The sequence below is a fragment of the Leptidea sinapis genome, chromosome 15, assembly GCF_905404315.1.
Source record: "Leptidea sinapis chromosome 15, ilLepSina1.1, whole genome shotgun sequence".
Taxonomy (NCBI): Eukaryota; Metazoa; Arthropoda; class Insecta; order Lepidoptera; family Pieridae; genus Leptidea; species Leptidea sinapis.
In genome coordinates, this window is record NC_066279.1 from 14,415,740 (window position 1) to 14,435,966 (window position 20,227).

At 33.0% G+C, this 20,227-nt stretch overlaps 1 protein-coding gene across 1 annotated transcript; it reads right to left on the minus strand.

Moving 5' to 3' along the window:
• Nucleotides 1-18,211: 18,211 nt before the first annotated feature.
• Nucleotides 18,212-19,720, minus strand: LOC126968205 (uncharacterized). The gene has a single exon (XM_050813061.1). It carries the CDS (start codon nt 19,718-19,720, stop codon nt 18,212-18,214), a length of 1,509 nt encoding a protein of 502 aa, XP_050669018.1.
• Between the last annotated feature and the right edge of the window lie 507 nt (nt 19,721-20,227).

A 20,227-nucleotide genomic window follows, 5' to 3' on the forward strand; every position in this document is an offset into this window, starting at 1 on the left:
TCAATTTATTTTTTTCAAAATAGGATTCGAAATCACTTTTTAAAGGTCAAAAACTACCTCGCATCCGGATAATTATGTCTCAGACTTGAGAAGAAAGAACAGGCTCAAGAAACCCAGCGGGCTTCTTTTTCATAAAAATATCGTTAATAAAGTAATATCGTACAATCAATTTATTAGTTAATAGCCTGAAGGCGGGCGGGCGTCATTTATGTTATAGTAACCCTTACCACACAAACTTTTTTACAATTCTTTTGAATTTCGCAATACTAATAATGATAGATTATGAAAGGTAGTTTCACCATTAGCTTTTTAGAACATAATAGCACAAACAGTTAGGTTATACCAAAGACAATTTACTATATTCGTCTTTGGTGTCATAAGTCACAAGACTAGCAAGGCGTTCACCAAAGAGGATGTTAATACTACTAAATAAGAGGCAGGACAGCGTAAAAATTGAAATTCAGTATGAAACGTGCTTAATTGACATAAGTTTGAAAGAGTAATTACAACAGTATTAAGGCGACGAAGTATAATCCGGCTAAGTTTGAAAGCGAACAGTTGCTTAAAACGGAGTGGATTTGGGTTATCTATTTTGGTTATCTATCTATCGTTTTTACAAGATTATAGCCGTCATCTATCGTTAATCATTCAATGACTGCACGTTTCATGCAATCGCTTTTTTTAGAGAGTTTCGCTAGCCTGGCATTAACGTTCACAATGTGATACGCCCTGCCCGTTACAATGTAGTTTCGCTAAGAATTTTTGAGTAACCTAAAATTCTGAGCGGTGTCTGCTTTCTATTAAACCATGTAAATTGGTTAGGGTAAAACTACAATATTAACATAACTACAATGTTATGTCAATATTTTAAAATTGATAAAAAGTTAAATTAACAATAATATACAAACAAATACATAATACTTAGTTCTTTGGGAATGTAAGGAAATTGTAATCTGGGAAAAATCGACACAAATACTATAGAAGAATAAAGCGAGTTAATCAATTTATAATAAAGTTAATTTCAACTTTGTGATAAAATATATTTAAAAATATTTAAAATAATTACTGTATAATATGTACTTTGTTTTGTTTTTATAACTTTAATGAGCACCATCGGATATTTTTAATTGTTAAAATAAAACCCTCAAATTAATTTGTACCAAAATTATCAATAATGTAGATCCTGTAGATGGAGCCACAACCTGAGAGTCGAACAAGACATACAAGAATTACGAACGATACGTCACTCGGACGGTTGGCGCAGTTGGTAAGAGTGCTCGGACGGAACCCGAGAGAGGCGGGTTAAAGTCCCTCATCGTTCATAAATCTTGGTACATTTGTATATTTAACTAGCTGACTCGGCAAACGTTGTTTTGCCATATAACATAGTATTTTAAGAATTAGACCGTTTTTTAGACATTGTAACATAGCTTTATTTTTCTAAAATAAACGTAGCCTAAGTTATTCCTTACTACATCAGCTACCTAGCAATAAAAGTCCCGTCAAAATCGGTCCAGCCATTGCAGAGATTAGCCGGAACACACAGTTAGACAGACAAAAATTTTAAAATGAATTATTTTGGTGTATTTAAAAAATTGTTATTTCAATATTACAAACAGACACTCCAATTTTATTTATACGCCTACGATTTTATAATCGGTACTTCTTATGTATTTTAGAGTATAGATATAAAGGTACCTATACATAAATTCTGGACAGTACAATCTACCGTAATTTTCATATTTTTCGTGAAGTAGTTACGATATTTTTTCATGATATGATCACAAGGGTCAGCTGATGGTAATTCATACGCCCTGCCCATTACAATGTAGTGCCACTCAGGATTCTTGAAAACCCAAAAATTCTGACCGGCACTACAATTGCGTTTCTCACTGTGAGGCATGAGATGTTAAGTCTCGTTTGCCCAGTAATTTCACTAGCTACGGTGCCACACAATAATCCTAACATTACTGCTTCACGGCAAAAATAGGTGCCGTTGTGTTACCCATAATATAACCGGCCTCCTGTGCAAAGGAGCCTCCCAATTACGTCAAAATGGATATTATTGTGTTGGAGTTCAGCTTATTGGCGTGTGCCGAGAACACTCCTGAATACATAATACCCGGTCCAATATCGCAGAATATTCGTAATATCTGAATAACAAATAGCGCGCATTTATCTCAAGCTGGATGGTGGAATAATAAATGATAAGCGGAGGGTAGTCTAGCATTAGGGTGACAATCCATCAACAATATGTGGGATAAATTTAAAAAAAATGTGGGAATACGTCGGGTTAGCTTAAAACCAATTGCGTGCGCACAATTTACACATGTCAGAAGTGAAACCTGCATTGTTCATGAATCTCTTTTTTTTATGGAATAGGAGGACAAACGAGCGTACGGGTCACCTGGTGTGATCACCGCCGCCCACAATCTCTTGCAACACCAGAGGAATCACAGGAGCGTTGCCGACCTTTAAGGAAGGAGTATGCGCTTTTTTGAAGGTACCCATGTCGTATCGTCGCGGAAACACCGCATAAGGAAGCTCATTCCACAGCTTTGTAGTACGTGGAAGAAAGCACCTTGAAAACCGCACTGTGGAGGACCACCACACATCCAGATGGTGGGGATGATATGGTGGTGCTCACTTGTGGCGTGTCGTGCGAAGGTGGAATTCGGTGGAAACCTCTAAACTGACATTACTATAACCGCTACCATATTAATGTTCTCTTGGTGTCTATGTAAAACGTCATGTGCATGACGTCAGAATATATTAAGTTATACTCGCGTCGTACATAGACAATCTCTTCTTGAACTATGATCGCCTGGTACCAAAACATTGTATAATGCTTCCCATCTCATTTTCTCCCACATAAAATCTTACGAATTTATGTGTCTTTTATTATTATCGCTTCTTCGTTTCATCGAATTTCAAATCACAACGATGGTAAAGAAGTTTTCACTTCAATAATTATAATAATTTTATAATATAAATATAATATAATTGTTAAAATTACACGCGTTTTAATCCTTTAAAAAATGATGAGAGTGAAATTTTAAGATGCGCGCGCACCACTGTAATATAAAAGTTACAAGTTGAAGTTGGGTTACTTCGTCCATTATTATGACAGGCAAAGGATTCAAGCCCATAGTCAAAGTCAAAGTCAAAGTCAATATATTTTATTGACATAAAATCAAAAGACAGCTCGTCAACGTCAATCACAAAAATACAATTCAGTTACATACATATTAATTACATAAAAGTTTAAACATATTTTCAAAACAATGCAAACCAGTGAAACAACACTAGGCTGCACCATATAATCCATAAAAAACAACTATAATACTATTTAATTCCATATGTAATATCGTTTCCGTAATCTTCAATACTGTAATAAGCCTTCGACATAAGTCTGCGTTTAATTAAAGATTTAAATTTATTTATTGATAATTCAGATACTTTTCAGATTCTCGTGGGCTCATTTGGTATATGGCACGTACAGCTCTTTTTTGAAGTATGAAGATATTATTGACTTCCGCTGCACTACCCCATAGTATAATTCCATACGACATAACGCTATGAAAATAACTAAAATAGACAATTCTTGCTATATCTATGTCAGCAAGTTCCCGTATACTTTTTACAGCAAAAGCTGCTGAACCCAATTTACTACTTAAATTGTTTAAGTGAGGCCCCCACGGAATAGATTCCAAACAATCTAATGTTATACCTAAAAATACTGCATTATCATTAATTTTCAATTCTGTGTCATTAATATTTACTTTTGTATGTACTTGCCTTACATTAGGCAACGTAAATTTCAAACATTTTGTTTTAATTTTATTTAATAATAAATTATTTATATTGAACCAGTTTGATACTCCTAACAAAGCATTATTTACTTCTTCACACTGATCTTGCTGACGTTTGATTTTAAATAACAAGGATGTATCATCGGCAAATAAGACTACATGATGCTTGTTATTTATAAAAAATGGGAGATCGTTAATATACACTAGAAACAGGAAAGGTCCCAGTATTGAGCCCTGAGGCACGCCCATTGAGACCAAGGAATCAGAGGATTGCTTTCCATTTACATTTACGAATTGGGATCTTCCTTGTAAATATGATTTTAATAGTTTCAGTGAGGCTCCTCATACTCCGTAATGATATAATTTATTAATAAGAGTCTCATGATGAACACAATCAAACGCTTTTGTCAAGTCACAAAAAACACCCAAAGCATCAAAACAATCCTCCCAAGCATCAAAAATATTCTTAATTAATTCGACACCAGCATCAATTGTTGATGAACCTAGAGTAAAACCAAATTGATTTCGATGCATTAAATTGTTTACATAAAAATGTGTCGTCAACTGTAGTAAAATATTTTTTTCAAAAATTTTGCTTTTAGTACGTAAGACTGATATAGGTCTATAATTATTAGGATCAGTTACACTGCCAGATTTAAAAAGTGGACTAATTTTGCTATATTTAAGTAAATCAGGAAAAACACCCTCATCACTACAGCTGTTATAAATTAAGGCTAAGTCAGGAGCAATAATTTCAATTAATGTTTTAAAAATGTGAACTGAGACACCCCATAAGTCACTGGCTCTTTTGACTTTAAGTAAGTTAAATACTTTAATAATATAAGAGGGAGTTATATGAAAAAAATTAAAATTAATTTTACATTCTGGTACACTTTTCTTCATTATGGCAACAGCGGAGGTCGTTGAGGAATTCAATTCCTTTGTTGTGGAGGGTGGAATATCGGTAAAAAATAATTCAAAAGCGTTGGCTACTTCAGTGTCTTCGCTTAAAAGTTTGCCTTTTATTTGTAATTTGTGCTTATTATTTACTCGACTTGCCCGTCCTGTTTCATTATTAATAACTTCCCATATAGTTTTTATTCTATTTGTGCTATTTTGGATTATCGAACATAGAAATTTGGATTTAGCTAAGAGACAGTCTTTTCTAAACTGCTTTAACAGTACTTAACAGTACTCTGTTTAACATATTCCTTAAATGTATCGCTTCTGTTGAATTGTTTTTGTCTATATAATCCATACATTGTTTTCCTCCGTTTATGTAAGTCAGGTGTTGCCCTTTCGCTGAACGTTAAAAAATTCGATACCCTTATCGATCTAGGTGTAAATATTTCTTTAAAAAGATCGATAAAAGAATGAAAAAATAAATTATACTTTTCGTTTGAAGTCTGGTTGTTCGATAAAAACAGCATACAGCGTTATTAATTATTTATTAATTAATTGTCATAATAATAATAATAATAATAATAATAATAATAATAATAATAATAATAATAATAATAATAATAATAATAATAATAATAATAATAATAATAATAATAATAATAATAATAATAATAATAATAATAATAATAATAATAATAATAATAATAATAATAATAATAATAATAATAATAATAATAATAATAATAATAATAATAATAATAATAATAATGATAATGATAATAATAATAATAATAATAATAATAATAATAATAATAATAATAATAATAATAATAATAATAATAATAATAATAATAATAATAATAATAATAATAATAATAATAATAATAATAATAATAATAATAATAATAATAATAATAATAATAATAATAATAATAATAATAATAATAATAATAATAATAATAATAATAATAATAATAATAATAATAATAATAATAATAATAATAATAATAATAATAATAATAATAATAATAATAATAATAATAATAATAATAATAATAATAATAATAATAATAATAATAATAATAATAATAATAATAATAATAATAATAATAATAATAATAATAATAATAATAATAATAATAATAATAATAATAATAATAATAATAATTCTTTATTGCAGGCATAAAATCCCATACACAATATTGAGTCGTACAAATAAAATAGTATACAATACAATTACAAATTTATTTTCATTAATTATTTATCTCAGTCAGATTAAAGCAAAAGAAAACAGCTTTGTGTCCAAAGCTATTTTCTATTTAGTCATAGCCATCATTGCAAGTTTTTTACAAAATTGTTCTTTCTAAAAACGTAGAATAGCACGAGGAATAAATTATTTTGATGATTTTTGCTTCATTAGGCCAAAGGAGTATAACTTCTTGCGTGCATACCTAAGTACACACACACTTTTTTACTAAAATGTGTGTAGGTATTGTGTAGGTAATTAAACTAAGTTAACGTGTCAGCTCAGTTCAAAACATTCAATGTCATCATCGGATATGTAACGTCAGTGCATTTTCCAATGTAAACGGATGTAAACGTTCACGGACGAGTAAAAAAGAAGGTCTCCGCGCTGTGATATTAGCAAGTGAAGCACCGTTATGCAAGTGTGTGTGAGGTTAAGGGGGTTACTAGTTACACAATTTTTTCTCCCTTAAATAATCATATATGGCCACAAATACTTATAAAGTAGTTTTTACACTTTATCACAACGCACGACGGCATTTTTAAAATATTTTATTGAGACGCAAACTGATGTGTCACAGACGATGACAATTCCAACAACGCCAAGCAGCGTTGCGTAGAGACATCGCTTAATTGTTTGTCTATCGCATTTATCACGGGGAGTGTTCCAAAGAGATGTTTCACCGGATTCCACCTACGCACGACACGCCAGAAGTTAGGATATCATCCCCACCATCTGGATGTGTGACGGTCCTCCACAGTGCGGTTTTCAATTAACTTTCTTCCACGTACTACAAAGCCGTGGAATGAGCTTCCTTGTGCGGTGTTTCTGGGCTGATACGAAATGGGTACCAAAAAAGCGCGTAAATCTTCCTTAAAGGCCGACAACGCATCTGTGATTCATCTGGTGCTGCAAGAGAATATAAACAATAATTCTTAGAAATAATTTAATATAAAGCTTTCTTAACATGTAGAAATTTACTACTATTAATAATAAGTGTCTTATTATACATTGATGTCCAAATTAAATCGAAACAGCCATCCAACGCTATGTGACCAGTAATAAAATAATGGGACAGATCAGCAAAAGAGCAATTTATTTGGGGAAATTACCCCGAGAGCTGTTCCGAATATCTTTTGTAATAATACTCCGGATATATGGACTGGATGAGAGATAACAGGGTTATAAATGATAAGGGAATAAGAGGCTAACTCGCTGTAGGGTGAGCATTATTTAAGAGTTTCATGGATATTTAACAATGTATCGAGTTTGTAATTTAGAAATTTTATTATTGTTAGTTTTACTATTTTATTCTTTAGTAATTATATTTGCTTTTTTTGTTTATTTATGGAAGACAAACGAGCGTATGTGTCACCTGATGTTAAGTGATCACGACTTGTAACACAAGTGTAATTACAGGAGCATTGCCGGCCTTTAAGAAAGGCGTACGCACTTATTTTGAAGTTACTCGTACTATAGTATCATCCTGGAAACACCACACAAGGAAGCTCATTCCACACGTGGAAGAGAGTTAATTGAAAACCGCACTGGACAGGAACATCAGACATCCAGATGCTGGGAATGATATCCAATTTGTGGCGTGTCGTGCGAAGATGGAATTTGGCGGCAGGAATCAGATCAAACCAATAAAATAAGGATCACTATACTTAATTCATGTAAAGAGCATAATATAGCCTATAGGTTGGGCTTCAGGTTTTTATAGGACTAGCTAAGTAGCGGATCTAGTTAATGGACCGCCTAAAGGCGGAATATGATCTGAGTATGTAATGTGTATGTATATGTATGTAATGCCATACGAACTATCTTGCAAGAAGAAGTACTATCCCCAGATCCAGTACTATGTAAACTGTTCCAATCCGCTGTTTGAACTTATTCCTGCTACCAAATTCCACCTTCGTACCAATTAGATATGATCCTTACCATACGGATGGATTTTTCAGCCGCGTACAACCAAATACTGGAGCGAGCTTTCTTCCGCGGTGTTTCCAAGATGATAGGGTTACCTTCAAAATATGTACGTACACTTAAGTTAAAGGTCGGCGATGCTCCATCAGGTGATACGTTGTATTAGTTTGTTTCTTAATATAACAATTAACATATACTACTGTTTTTCACACACATACAAGAAAAAGGCAAGGGAGAGTCCCTTGCCTTTTTCCCGTCGGGGTGGGTAAAGACAACAGAATGCCACTTGCTTCTATCCTTACAAACCTCACGCGCTTCCTCTACATTCATTCCTATTTTCAAACATGCTCGCCGGTTCCGGGTGCTTTGAACCTATCCTTTTTTCAATACGTCCCTAATTTGACCGAGGAATGTCAGCCGAGGTTTTCCGCGACCGACTTGCCCACACACACTTGCCTTATAAATTTGAATAGTCATTCTTTCTTCACTCATTCGCTACTATTTTTATAGGTTAGTAGTCAAAAATGTATATATGTATAATGATAATCTATTAATATGTTACCTATTCTGGTTATTAATTCTGTTAGAAATAAAAAATATTTTTTTGTTTACGACGTAATATAATCTTAATGAAACTTATAATATGTATGTATTTGTTTATTGAAGTCTCAGCAACAAATTAAAATATAATTCTTTTTTTTGGCTTTAAGGCGGAAAGGTGACAATCGTATTTGAGATTTAAAATAATTTTTAATATATGTATTTATAATTAGTATGTTTTATAATTAATATTATGTTAATTGATGACTAAAATTAGCACAACCACCCGATGTAAGTAATTTTCTTTTCTGCATTTTTGTAAACAGAAATTATGCATTTTTTTGGTAAGTAATATTAACTTAACGTTTAAGCTTAAACTGAATATTCCAATGTTTTGGTTACAACATCTGAAGTATACCATCATCCGACGTATTATATCATACACTTTTATATTTTTTTTAGAACTGCTTGATTGTATTGATTTAGAGAAAAACGGTTGTAACTAGAGTGAATTTTCGGTACTGATCAAAGTCAATTCAGGCCTCAGTGTGGACTTTTAATCTGTCTGGCTATAAGTTATGGATTTCTTTACGCAGTGTTTCTTTGGGAAATTTAGCCACTGCTTGTTCTAAAGATTTCTTAAGCGATGTCGGCGTGTCATTTAGGTCATGTCTTCTAAGACCTATCCTAATTTGTTGTCCGAGGAGTTCAGGTCTGGGATAGACAAGGGCTCATCTTCAGCTCAGAAAGAAAGAATCGTTGAGTTTCAGGCTCCAGCCAAGCTTGGGTGGTTCTTGCCTTGTAAACAGGTGCAGAATATTTTTGGAAAGCCTAAAATAAATCATAAAATTCAAATATTTTTTTAAGTTGTAACCATATTTATGGGCGACTAGTTATTTGTGATCGCAAAGTAAAAAATATCGTAAAGTACCTAACTCTACCATTGATTATATACTGTAGACTAAAACGTAGTAAATAATTTGATTACCATGAGAATGGAACGGAAACTATCAAAAATAATTCAATCAAACCTTTAAAATTAAAGCAAAAAACAAAATCCATTTTCAAAATTCAAACGTCAATCAACCAATCGCGTTCCATTTTCAAAACGGCCAATAGCGAGCTAAATAATGGTCTGCCTCCCTAACCGTTTTATTACGAGCCTCGGAAAAGCGTTCACGGAAGCTACCCACATGAAATTGTATAATCAGCTATCATGAAAGGAAAACAAACCCAGAAACGAAACGACTTACAACGCTTCGAGCTTTCACACAAGCGGAAACGGGACGCAGATACGCTAACAGTAAGTGCGACAGAGATGCAAATATGGGGTGGTTATGGCTTTTTGTAGTTGCGACAAACTTAAAGCAATTTACCGCTTTTGTTTCAACGGCATTAGCATGTAAAGCGTTGTGGAAGTTATTTTGTTGCCAAATTGTTATTATTACTATAAAAATAATCGACGACGACCAATAACTAATGTGCATAATGCCTTTGTCTGCTAGCCAATGAGATTTATGATCTTATAAAACTGTTGAAAACTAATTTGAACGGATAAATTGTCGTTCACAATTTCTGGATTGTTCTTTTATTGTACGCTGCATACAGATTTTTATATCCTGTGTAACCTGACTAACTGACGCGTCAACGTGCAAGAACAGACATTCGTTACGGCGTCGGAATTTTTCTATTAATATTTCTATTAGCCGGGAAAAGGGGACAAGTGCGTATCCGATTTGCGCACTGTGTTTCGTGCGTGATGAAATAACAAGAGTGATTGTATAAAGCATTTATTTTAAATTAAAGAAGTTGTAGGCCTCCATATTTCCATTGAGGTCTATCCAGGGTTTTCCTTCTCAACTTTTGTCGAATTACCTTCTTTTACTTCATCTTCCAATTCACTGGTTTTCCTCGGTTTCTTTGTGTTGGTTACCATTTCACAATATATATCGTTCATTATATTTAACCTCTATGTTGTCTCTTTTATGCATTTTTGTGAAGACCGTAACAAAAGAATAATAAATTATGTTTTATGTATTACATTGAATAATAAACTTTTGATTTTCTTTGGCATCTCATAGTTTTTCTACACAACTACACATCATCTAAGTACGTACTAATATCTAATTCACTATTATCAAGACAATTTCAGAGGCAAAAAGAGGAAAAAAATCGGTATACTATAGAAACAATATAAAAAAATCTTATTTTACGTAATAGGATGTAGCCTTATATTTTTTTTATGAAAAGGAGGACAAACTAGCATACCAGTCACCTGATGGTAAGTGATCACCTACGGTATACGCTCTCGTAACACCAGAGGAACCACAAGAGTATTGCCGACCTTAAAAAAACTTCGAATAAGCCAAGCATATAAATTTGAAAACCAAAAACACATTGGTACGTGGTCTCATACTTACCTGCAAAGTATCAAAATAGTACGCTTAACTTTAATTCACGGATCCCTAAAATAGAGTAGCTACAGCTAAATCATAAAACAGCAGTTTCCTCGCTCCCCGTGTAATGATGGCTGTTTATTCGGCGGCGAGAACGATTCTAAATGACGTTAATTTTGGAGCGAAACGCCGACGCTTTACAACATGGCCGCCGGGTGGGTTCTAGTTTATAGTGACGGTAATTAAAATATTTTGCACAATATCATGGAGTTAGCATATATATTAATATATTTTGACTTAGAATATGGTGTAACAATTCCAAAAAACCATTACTTACTTAGACTCAGATCTATAGATCGTAATACATAGATTTTGCTCAGACTTTACTTACGTCAGACTTATCTAAGTGTTAGCTTAGCATCATCTTTCATTTCGTTTTTATAGGCATTTGACAATTGAAACTATGCTGAGCTTAAGCTAAGACACCCCAATGCAAAAAGTCAAGTTTGCGTTTTATCACACTCACCTAAGTTATATGTGGGTAAAAATCTGAACAAATTCTAAGTACGCTCAGTCTAAGGCTGAGATGAAAAGAATGAAGAGCAAAATGTTCGGTCTCCAAAACTCGAGATTTAATGATGTAAATCACGGACTATTAAAAAAAAAAGGACTCCGTGTCACCTAACATCACATTGTAGCACCAAAACAAAACGATTCTACGATACAAAAATAGCTGCATATTTTTGTATCGCGATTTTTATATTATACAAATCCGCGATAGGGTTGCAAGATGGCAATCAAATACAATAATTGTAGTACGATATATTTGGTAGGTCTGAGAATCGGTTGCGTCTATTTTTAAAACCCATTTTTTTTTATCTCTTTATTTGGCAATAAAACGTTTGCTGGGTCAGCTTGTACTGTTATAATTTCAAATCGATACCTACACACATTTCAGAGATAAAAGTTATTGACAGACAGACAGATGGATGGACGGACTACATTTACTCCTTTAAGGCTTCCGTTTTTTTCCTTTTGAGGTACGGAACTCTAAAAATTATGAAAATTAAAGAAAAAAAACTGGTATCCGTTCTACAAGCGTAAAGCAGTTTCTGCATGATGGACTCTAGATGCTTGAAATTTATTCTAACAATAGTTGCTCTAGACTCTAGATGCTTGTGTAGCTGTATCTCTGCGTTTGAGCTATTCTTCAGACCCGTATTATGTTTTGTATCCAATTCTATGAGAGGATGGATCAAAACGGACTGATCGCAATAATAGGGCTACTGTGAAAGGAAAACGGACTGATCGCACTACTAATAGTGAAAGTAATTGTGGTAATGGTCCATCTAAGCATACAATCCTCGATCAGCAAGGGGAATAATAAAGAATTGAAGATGTTTAAAAAGGAACCAGAACAAGAGTAATAAGAGACCATGAAATGTTTGATGCAAGTGGAGCCAGCATAGACATGTAAGAGTATGACAGGACCATCATGCCAGATGGAAGTCAGTAATCTGTGCCTAACCTATTAACCTACGTTAGATTTAAAATATATTATACAAGTGTTGACCTGGCAAACGTTGTTTTGTCATATTATTAGTAAGTTCCTAGCAACCTGTTCATTGTATGAACTGTCATATTTAAATAATGACATGTCATTGACTGATATATTGATATTGCAAATATGTTGGTATTTCTAAGTCAAAATAATATCTATAAGTTCCGGATATGTAATCACCAACTAGTTCATATACTAAAACCTTCTCCGAAATATGCTGCATCTTTTGGTGTAAGTGTTATTCCGATCGGTTCAGTAATTTTCGCAGTATAACCGAAGGAAAAAACAAACATCATTTATATTAGTATGAAACCTAAATATTGAGATTTCGACCAATTTTACGCTATTTGAAAATTACAAAAGTCGTAACGTTAAAATCACCTACAATGAAAGTGTCGGGCAACTTTTACAACTTAACCAGAAAGAAATTGTAACAATTTTATACCATAAATATCATTGGACGACCTAAACCTTAGACGACACACATAATGGACCGTAAACAAAAGACTCCAGAAAAAAAAACAATATTTGGAGGGAAACATTGTGACGTTTTTGACAATTGACAGTTTATGGTTGCGTTCAGCCTCGCCCGCAATTGTTCAAAAGAGGTTTTATTTCTCAATAATGGATGCATCCCGCTGTGTAAACTTTGTTTAATTGCTACTGGTAGCGGAATGATTAGTTTCGGAGACCATTTTAAGTATAAATAATCTTGTGTTTACAACGTAGGTGACGATGACTAAATGTTTGTGATGAAACAAATAGATGTTTCAATACAACGCAATTTCTTTGTGACCGTTTTTGAATTATTACACTCCGTTTTCCTGTATACGCAGGCTTTTGTGATATGGACTTCTGTACACGAATGGAAGAGCCGTGAAGGATTGCGCGTTTGGTTTCAAATTGGGAAGGCATATTTGTTATACTTTTTCGAAATAAAGTTCTTTAACATGTAAGTTAGCTTAGGTAACGCAAATTGAATTTGCATCGTTGATTAAGGTGAACAAAACGGTCCATTTTTTAATACATTGATAAGTTTTAACAAATATTAATATACTCAATATTAGGTGTGTCTTTTCTAACGACCTGGTGGTTACACTAATTGATTCGTTTTCAACTTTTGTTTTTAATTCTTTAAAGATAATCGTAATTAAAACTTAAAAGAAAATAAACAAAAAATATAAAATATCGTGCAACATGCCTAACATTTTAGAATGTACAAACAATATTCTTTCCGCAGCTAGAAACGAACCATCTTATGTATCAACCCTTCCCGTAATAAAAGATATATTAGAACCCGGCTGTCCCCCGGGAACCCTGCTACATTTTTACAACAAAAAATAGTGTAGATAGCTGGATGATTGCCCCGGTATATCCGTGATCCGGGTCATCCCGCTGTTTACGACCGGCCCGGAATTAAAAAATAACCTTTGCCTTTTCTTGAAAAAAATATCATAAACCTTTTTCGACATAGATTATTTGGCTTGTGTTTTATTTGTCACACCAATATAATAATATCCGCTATTTTGTTTTCGTTACAGATACCTTATAAGTAGCCCTATTCTCGTAAAAAACGACAAAGGGATCGAAGTGTAAGGTCACTGTCAAATAATTAAATTAGGTACATATTCTTGTGACACAAATAAACGGTACAGTTCAGATTGTGAAAAAGTTATATTCCGATTTAGGGAATCGTATGATGCGTTTTATACGTATAACATACCCCGATACATACTTATTCTTTATTCAAAATATATAGGTATTTTTTTTGGCACTGCCATAGGTCCTTTTAATAATGCCACTGTTGTATGTTCTTAATTTAAGCTTAATAATAAATGTAATTAATAAAAGATTACATTTTTAATCTACAACAGCAAAGGTTTAATCACATTATGCCACTTATATCATTTATTATGAACGAAGATTCACGACCAAACTACAACCCTGTCCCGTGTCGGCAATGAAAATAAAATCATGGCTCGACCCGCGCGAATTGAATTCAAAATTGGAATCAAATGACAATCCTTTTTTCTTTTACGACAGCATGTCTGACAGCTGGGTTGCCCGTGCTCAATATTATATAATGCTTCTGTATTTATAAAATATATGTCTTTGGCCTCGGCTTCGTATCGATAGGTATGTAAAATAATAAGTATTTTAGGTTAACTTAAATTTAAAAAAATAGCTTTCAAGAATAAAGTCTCGCTATATTTTTTATTAATTGTTTGGAATAATACAAACTTATGTGGTTATGAGATGCTAATTTGTATATTGATTAAATAAATATAAATCATTTTGCAAATCCGATTTATACAGAAAGGTGGTACTTACAATAAAAGGGTTGAGAATATAGGACGCCATATAAATACTATCATAAGTCTAATGGATTAATTACAAATTGTAACATTGATTCAATTTACATAGATAATTTTGTCATACGGTATGCATAATAAGAATTTATGAAGTGAAAACTTCTGTAGCCGCGTTGGGCACTTTATAATTAGGGAATTGTCCCCTACAATAGTATAAGATATTTTTTATGGAATATGAGGACAAACGAGCGTACGGTACCTGGCGTTAAGTGATCACCGCTACCCACATTCTCTTGCATCACCAGAGGAATCACAAGAGCGTTGCTTTACCGTGACAACAGACTAATGAGCGTGAGACAGCTGTATATTTTACATGTGCTTTTATATAAACACTAGCTATGAATACCCGCTTCGCTGGGTCATTTTTAATTGTATACTTATTTGTTAATGTTAATAATCTATCACTACTTACTTCACAATTTTTTCACATAAAAGACACATTTTCTTTTTTCTTATTAATTTATTGATCTTACTTATTTTTACATTAAATTCTTACGACTAAGTTGACATTAATATCTTTTATCATCTAACATTAACTGATATCCTAAACATTTTTATTGAAATACATTCTTATATACTACGTTTACAGTTTTGCATTCTGGTGCATAAACAAATAAATTTTCTTTCTGTCCTACGCGTGAAAAAGCTACATAGAGTTGACCATGTGAAAAACAGGATTCTTTTAAATTAACTCCACAAAATCGGAACGTCTGACCTTGCGCCTTATTGATAGTCATACTATAAGCTAATCGTACAGGAAATTGTAACCGTTTAAAATATAATGGTAAATCATTCGAAATTATTGGAATTCTTGGTATAAAAACCAAGTTTCCTTTTTCTTTGCCAGTGAGAACTTCTGCCTCAATGATGTTGTTCAAAATTTGTTTTACGCATAATCTTGTACCATTGCACAATTTTGGCGTATTAAGATTTCGCATTAATATGACTGGTGATCCAATTTTTAGCTTTAATTCATGAGAAGGCATACCAGGTGGGTTTAATGAATTTAAAAATTCCGTTGGAAAGTTTAAACTTTCATCTTGATTCATCATTGTATCTATTGATTTCTAGATTTTTTCCTCTCCCGGTATCATTTCCTGTATTTTTTCATTTATTCGTTTTACTGCATCATTTTTTGTAACCAAAATTGTTCGCTCAGACAACCATGTTTTATTTAAATAATTTTGTTGTATGGATGGATAAATTCTGTCTATAAGGTGTTCTTCGGTGTCTACCACATGACATATCTCTTCAGTTAAAATTATTTTACCAGACTGTGGATCTAGTGGGTAGGTGCCATTCCCAATTTTCAAAAGATTGTCGGCAAACTCTTGTGCTTTTGGATCTCCAGTAATTAACGCTCGCATATTTTCTGTCAGTGATAACTTTTCAACATTGTTCCAAAAAATTGATCGCTTTAAACATGTATTTATTTCGTCAGCTGGTGTTGATTTTGGAATAACTGGTAACGTTTGTCTAAAATCCCCTGATAGTAGCAATAAAGCATCTCCCATTAGTTTTGTATTTTTCCGAAGATCCTGTAATGTTCTATCCAGCGCTTCCAGTGATTTTCGATGAGCCATCGTGCACTCATCCCATATTATAAGTTTGCATCTTATTAAAATTTGGCCACGTACAGAAAATTTTGTGATATTACAGACTGGGAATTCTTGTTCAGCTACATTTAATGGCAAATTTAGTGCAGAATGTGCCGTTTTTCCACCTTCCATTAATGTCGCGGCAATTCCAGAGGATGCCAATGCTAATGCTATTTAATTTTTCACCCGAATTGTAGCTAGGACCAAATTAATGAGGAAAGTTTTTCCAGTACCTCCGGGTGCATCTAAAAAGATTATTCCTCCTGCATTCGTCTCAATACGATTTATTATTGTGTTATATACTATTCGTTGTGTTCGTGTTAATTTTGGTTCATTTTCAATGTAACGTTGCAATTCATCTTTATTATAATTAAGTTCTTTTGATAATTCAGAATTAGTCACGCTTAATTCGTTTCTTTTAGGAGATTGCACTCCGAGAGTAACTAAAGTTTGATTACATATTGCGAAATATCGATCTTCTAAAATTATCAAAGCTTCATTATAAATATTATCGTTGAATGTAATATTCATATCTTGATTTTCTCTACGTAGTCTTGCTAGAATATCATCACTCATACTATCACGATATTTCAGCCATAGTCTATTTGGATTTGAAGGATTACACGATGTTAGAATTATAGCAAAGAGTTCTCGCAGTTGATTCGCTGTTGCTGTTTCTGCTGCCTCTTTCATTGATTATCATTTTCTAATAAACCACGACGCTGGCATGCTTCACGATACGTTTCGCAAATGTAACCATCTACTGTTCGAAGATCTTCAAAAGAAGTTGGTCCACGTACTTCATGAAGTAGTAGACGTAAATAGAAACATTCAGCATTCTTTGGATGTACCGTATATACTCGACCAATAAGCTTTATCTTTAAAGACACCTTTAAATCCTTCAACCGAAACTCCTTTCTTTCGTCGATTAAATACTTTTCGCGATGAGTCCCATGTGTAATAACTGGGAACATCTCCATAAAGAAGAGTTCTAGCAAACAGATCACTTCGACACAATTCGAAAAATGCAGTTAACGTAGTATTAACAGGTTGGTTTGCAACTTTTTGTGCTGTTTGATTAGTACAATATACCCGTTGCCCATTCTCAAGGTGAACTGCTAATTGAAAAACAGCTGGATCCCTGCCATGATCCATCGGAAACCCCAATATACGCCAAGCTGCCTCATTACTATTTATATATCGTCCTATTTGATAACTTAAAATTTCATCATATCTATTTTCATTTGTAATTTCAAAGACAGCCATATCACTTCCTTTGCTAATATAGTTACACACATATTTAATTGACTGAACTGAACTGCAATATTCTACATTTATATGTGCATTAAACATTTTCGATAATAACGGATTATAAGGAACAACCCATCGATTATCAATTTCGATTTCTTCACCCCGTACTCTAATTTTTGCTGTAAATCCGGTATTGCGGATATCCATCATCTCCCGTTTGCGTCTCACTCAAAAATGATCTTGGATATCGTTTTGAGCATTTATTATCTTTTATACAGAGTGATTGCATATTAAGTGCCCCGCAAGGTCCATGTATCATTTGTTTCACGATTATTTCATATAGAACAGGATCTTCAACCGGATTTGGGAATTCTGCTTTAATAACGTCATCGATATGATTTGAGTGAATTTTTTCTTTCAGCCAAATTAAATTGTGTGTGTGGCAACCCTCTCTTTTGCCACTCAATGGAGAACATCCAGCTATTAACATTTCCGAAAATACAACTCTTCACAATTGCATTAATGAATTTTACTTGTTTCTGTTTAAACACGCGCGCAATTAAATCATGTCTGTCATGTGACTTTTGTCCAAATTGTAACTCATCTTTAATTTCCTTCCATGACGAATTGCACGTAAACGTTATGAAAGTCAGGACGACCATATTTTCTCACATACGCCATTGCGTCTTGTGCATATTGAAGCATATGCCTAGGGCTACCAATGAATGTAGAAGGCAAAATTACTAATCGTCCCAAATTTTCAACATCCCCATCATTGGCTACCGCATCTCGTAAGTGAATATATTCATCCGTTCGTAATTTATTTTGATATAGACGAATAAATAACAATCTTTCTGCTTCAATTTTTGCTTGCATATCAACAATAAACTGTAAAAACAATTTCCGACAATTGAGTATATGATTGTATTTATTCACTCTCTCCATTATCCGATATGCGTAAAATTCCTTGGAAGAAACTTTTTTGTTTGTAGGGCAATTTGTTTGTGGATCAACATGCTGAATATTAAAATGGTAACCGTCTTCACCATGACAAAATATTAGTGGATACTGTAAGGCGTCATACATGTGATGAGTTTCAGCGATGCGTTCCAACTTATTACTTCTTCGTTGTACCACAATATCCCTATAACTACTTTCATTGTCCACCATAACTACGGCTATTTCATTTACTTGAGGTGCATTAAATCGTCTTTCGTGTTCGCCAATTGGCTTTTTATCTGCCCGAATTATTATTTTATAATTATCCGAAACCATTTTTTCCATCGCAGTCTTAAATATCTTTATCAACTCATTATTTTCATGTAGAAAGCGCTGTAAATGAAGAATTATATCTCGACGCAATTCTGTAAAATTTGAAAGCCTTTGATCCAGTTCGTCTTCTTCATTTCCTACAAAGTAAATTTGTAAAAACTTCGGAGTATTATTTGGGAGTGACAATAATGATCCAATTTTATGATATACTTGTCCCTGTATTTTAAATACTGGATTAAATCCTTTTTCTTCAATTACTGCAGTTGCTCCAAATGAAGTCATTTGAAAGCATGCATTGTAATTTCTAATTTGTTGTAAGAATTCTTTAGAATTTTGTGTTTCTCCTTTCATATATTCTAGAAATTCCGGTGGCAGTGATTTTAACTCTGGTAATTTAATTTTGCCACTTGAACAGCATATACTTTGCGTTTCTCCTTTGAATTTTTTAGCTTCACAAAATTTGCATACTTCATTCATTCTTCCGATCACTATACTTGAATGTTCAAAATAATTTCTAGTAGGATTATAATGAAACGCCTCTTGTTCAAGACTGTATTTTTCCCGACGTTTTTGACGAACAGAATATACAGTTGTTTTAGAAACTTGAGCCTCCATTTGTTCATTTAGTCGAAGATCACGCAATCTTATTGCATTTTGTATTCTTCTATCATCTGCCTGTTCATTTGTCTTTCTTTTTCTTTGCAATCTTTTTCTGATTCGGTCCGTTTCTTTAGAATCATTAAGCTGCTCTTCAGTCTGATTATTTCGACTTTGATGATAATTTTCTCGAAGTAATGTGAGACGTTGTTCTCTTTCCTCTGTAGTTTCATTTCTCCGTGACATTTTTTGCCTTTTCGATACAATTAGAGAACGTGAGAATACGCATTTACGTTTCGGCATCGTTAGTAATATTTTAATTTTTTTTTCACCTTTTTCACACTGCACTAAAATAAAAAAAACTAAAAAAAAAAGAAACAATATTGTGTATTACACTGCGCGTTAAAACTTTTGATTCTTCACTTTAAAAAACACTATACGCTGTTATTTATGATTATTTAATTTTTAATATTTATTTTTTCGTTATACAATTCTTATAAAAAATCGACTGAAGCACGGGTTTGACATTTCGGCTTATATAGTTGCAAAAGTTATCCCCACTACCGACCAAATTTTCCGGATTGTTCTAATAATTTCGACTTTTAAGTATCTCAAGAAATTTTAAAAGTTTCTAGAACGATCCAGCATATTTCTAATCTATCAAAAAGTTGAGATACATTTTGGAGCTTTCTAGATCATTGGAGGAATTTCCAGAACATTCTATATTGATCAGAAAATTAGCATACAATCTAG

Coding starts and splice junctions, on each gene's coding strand:
- LOC126968205 (XM_050813061.1), bottom strand. CDS start 19,720: ATGTCACGGAGAAATGAAACTACAGAGGAAAGAGAACAACGTCTCACA.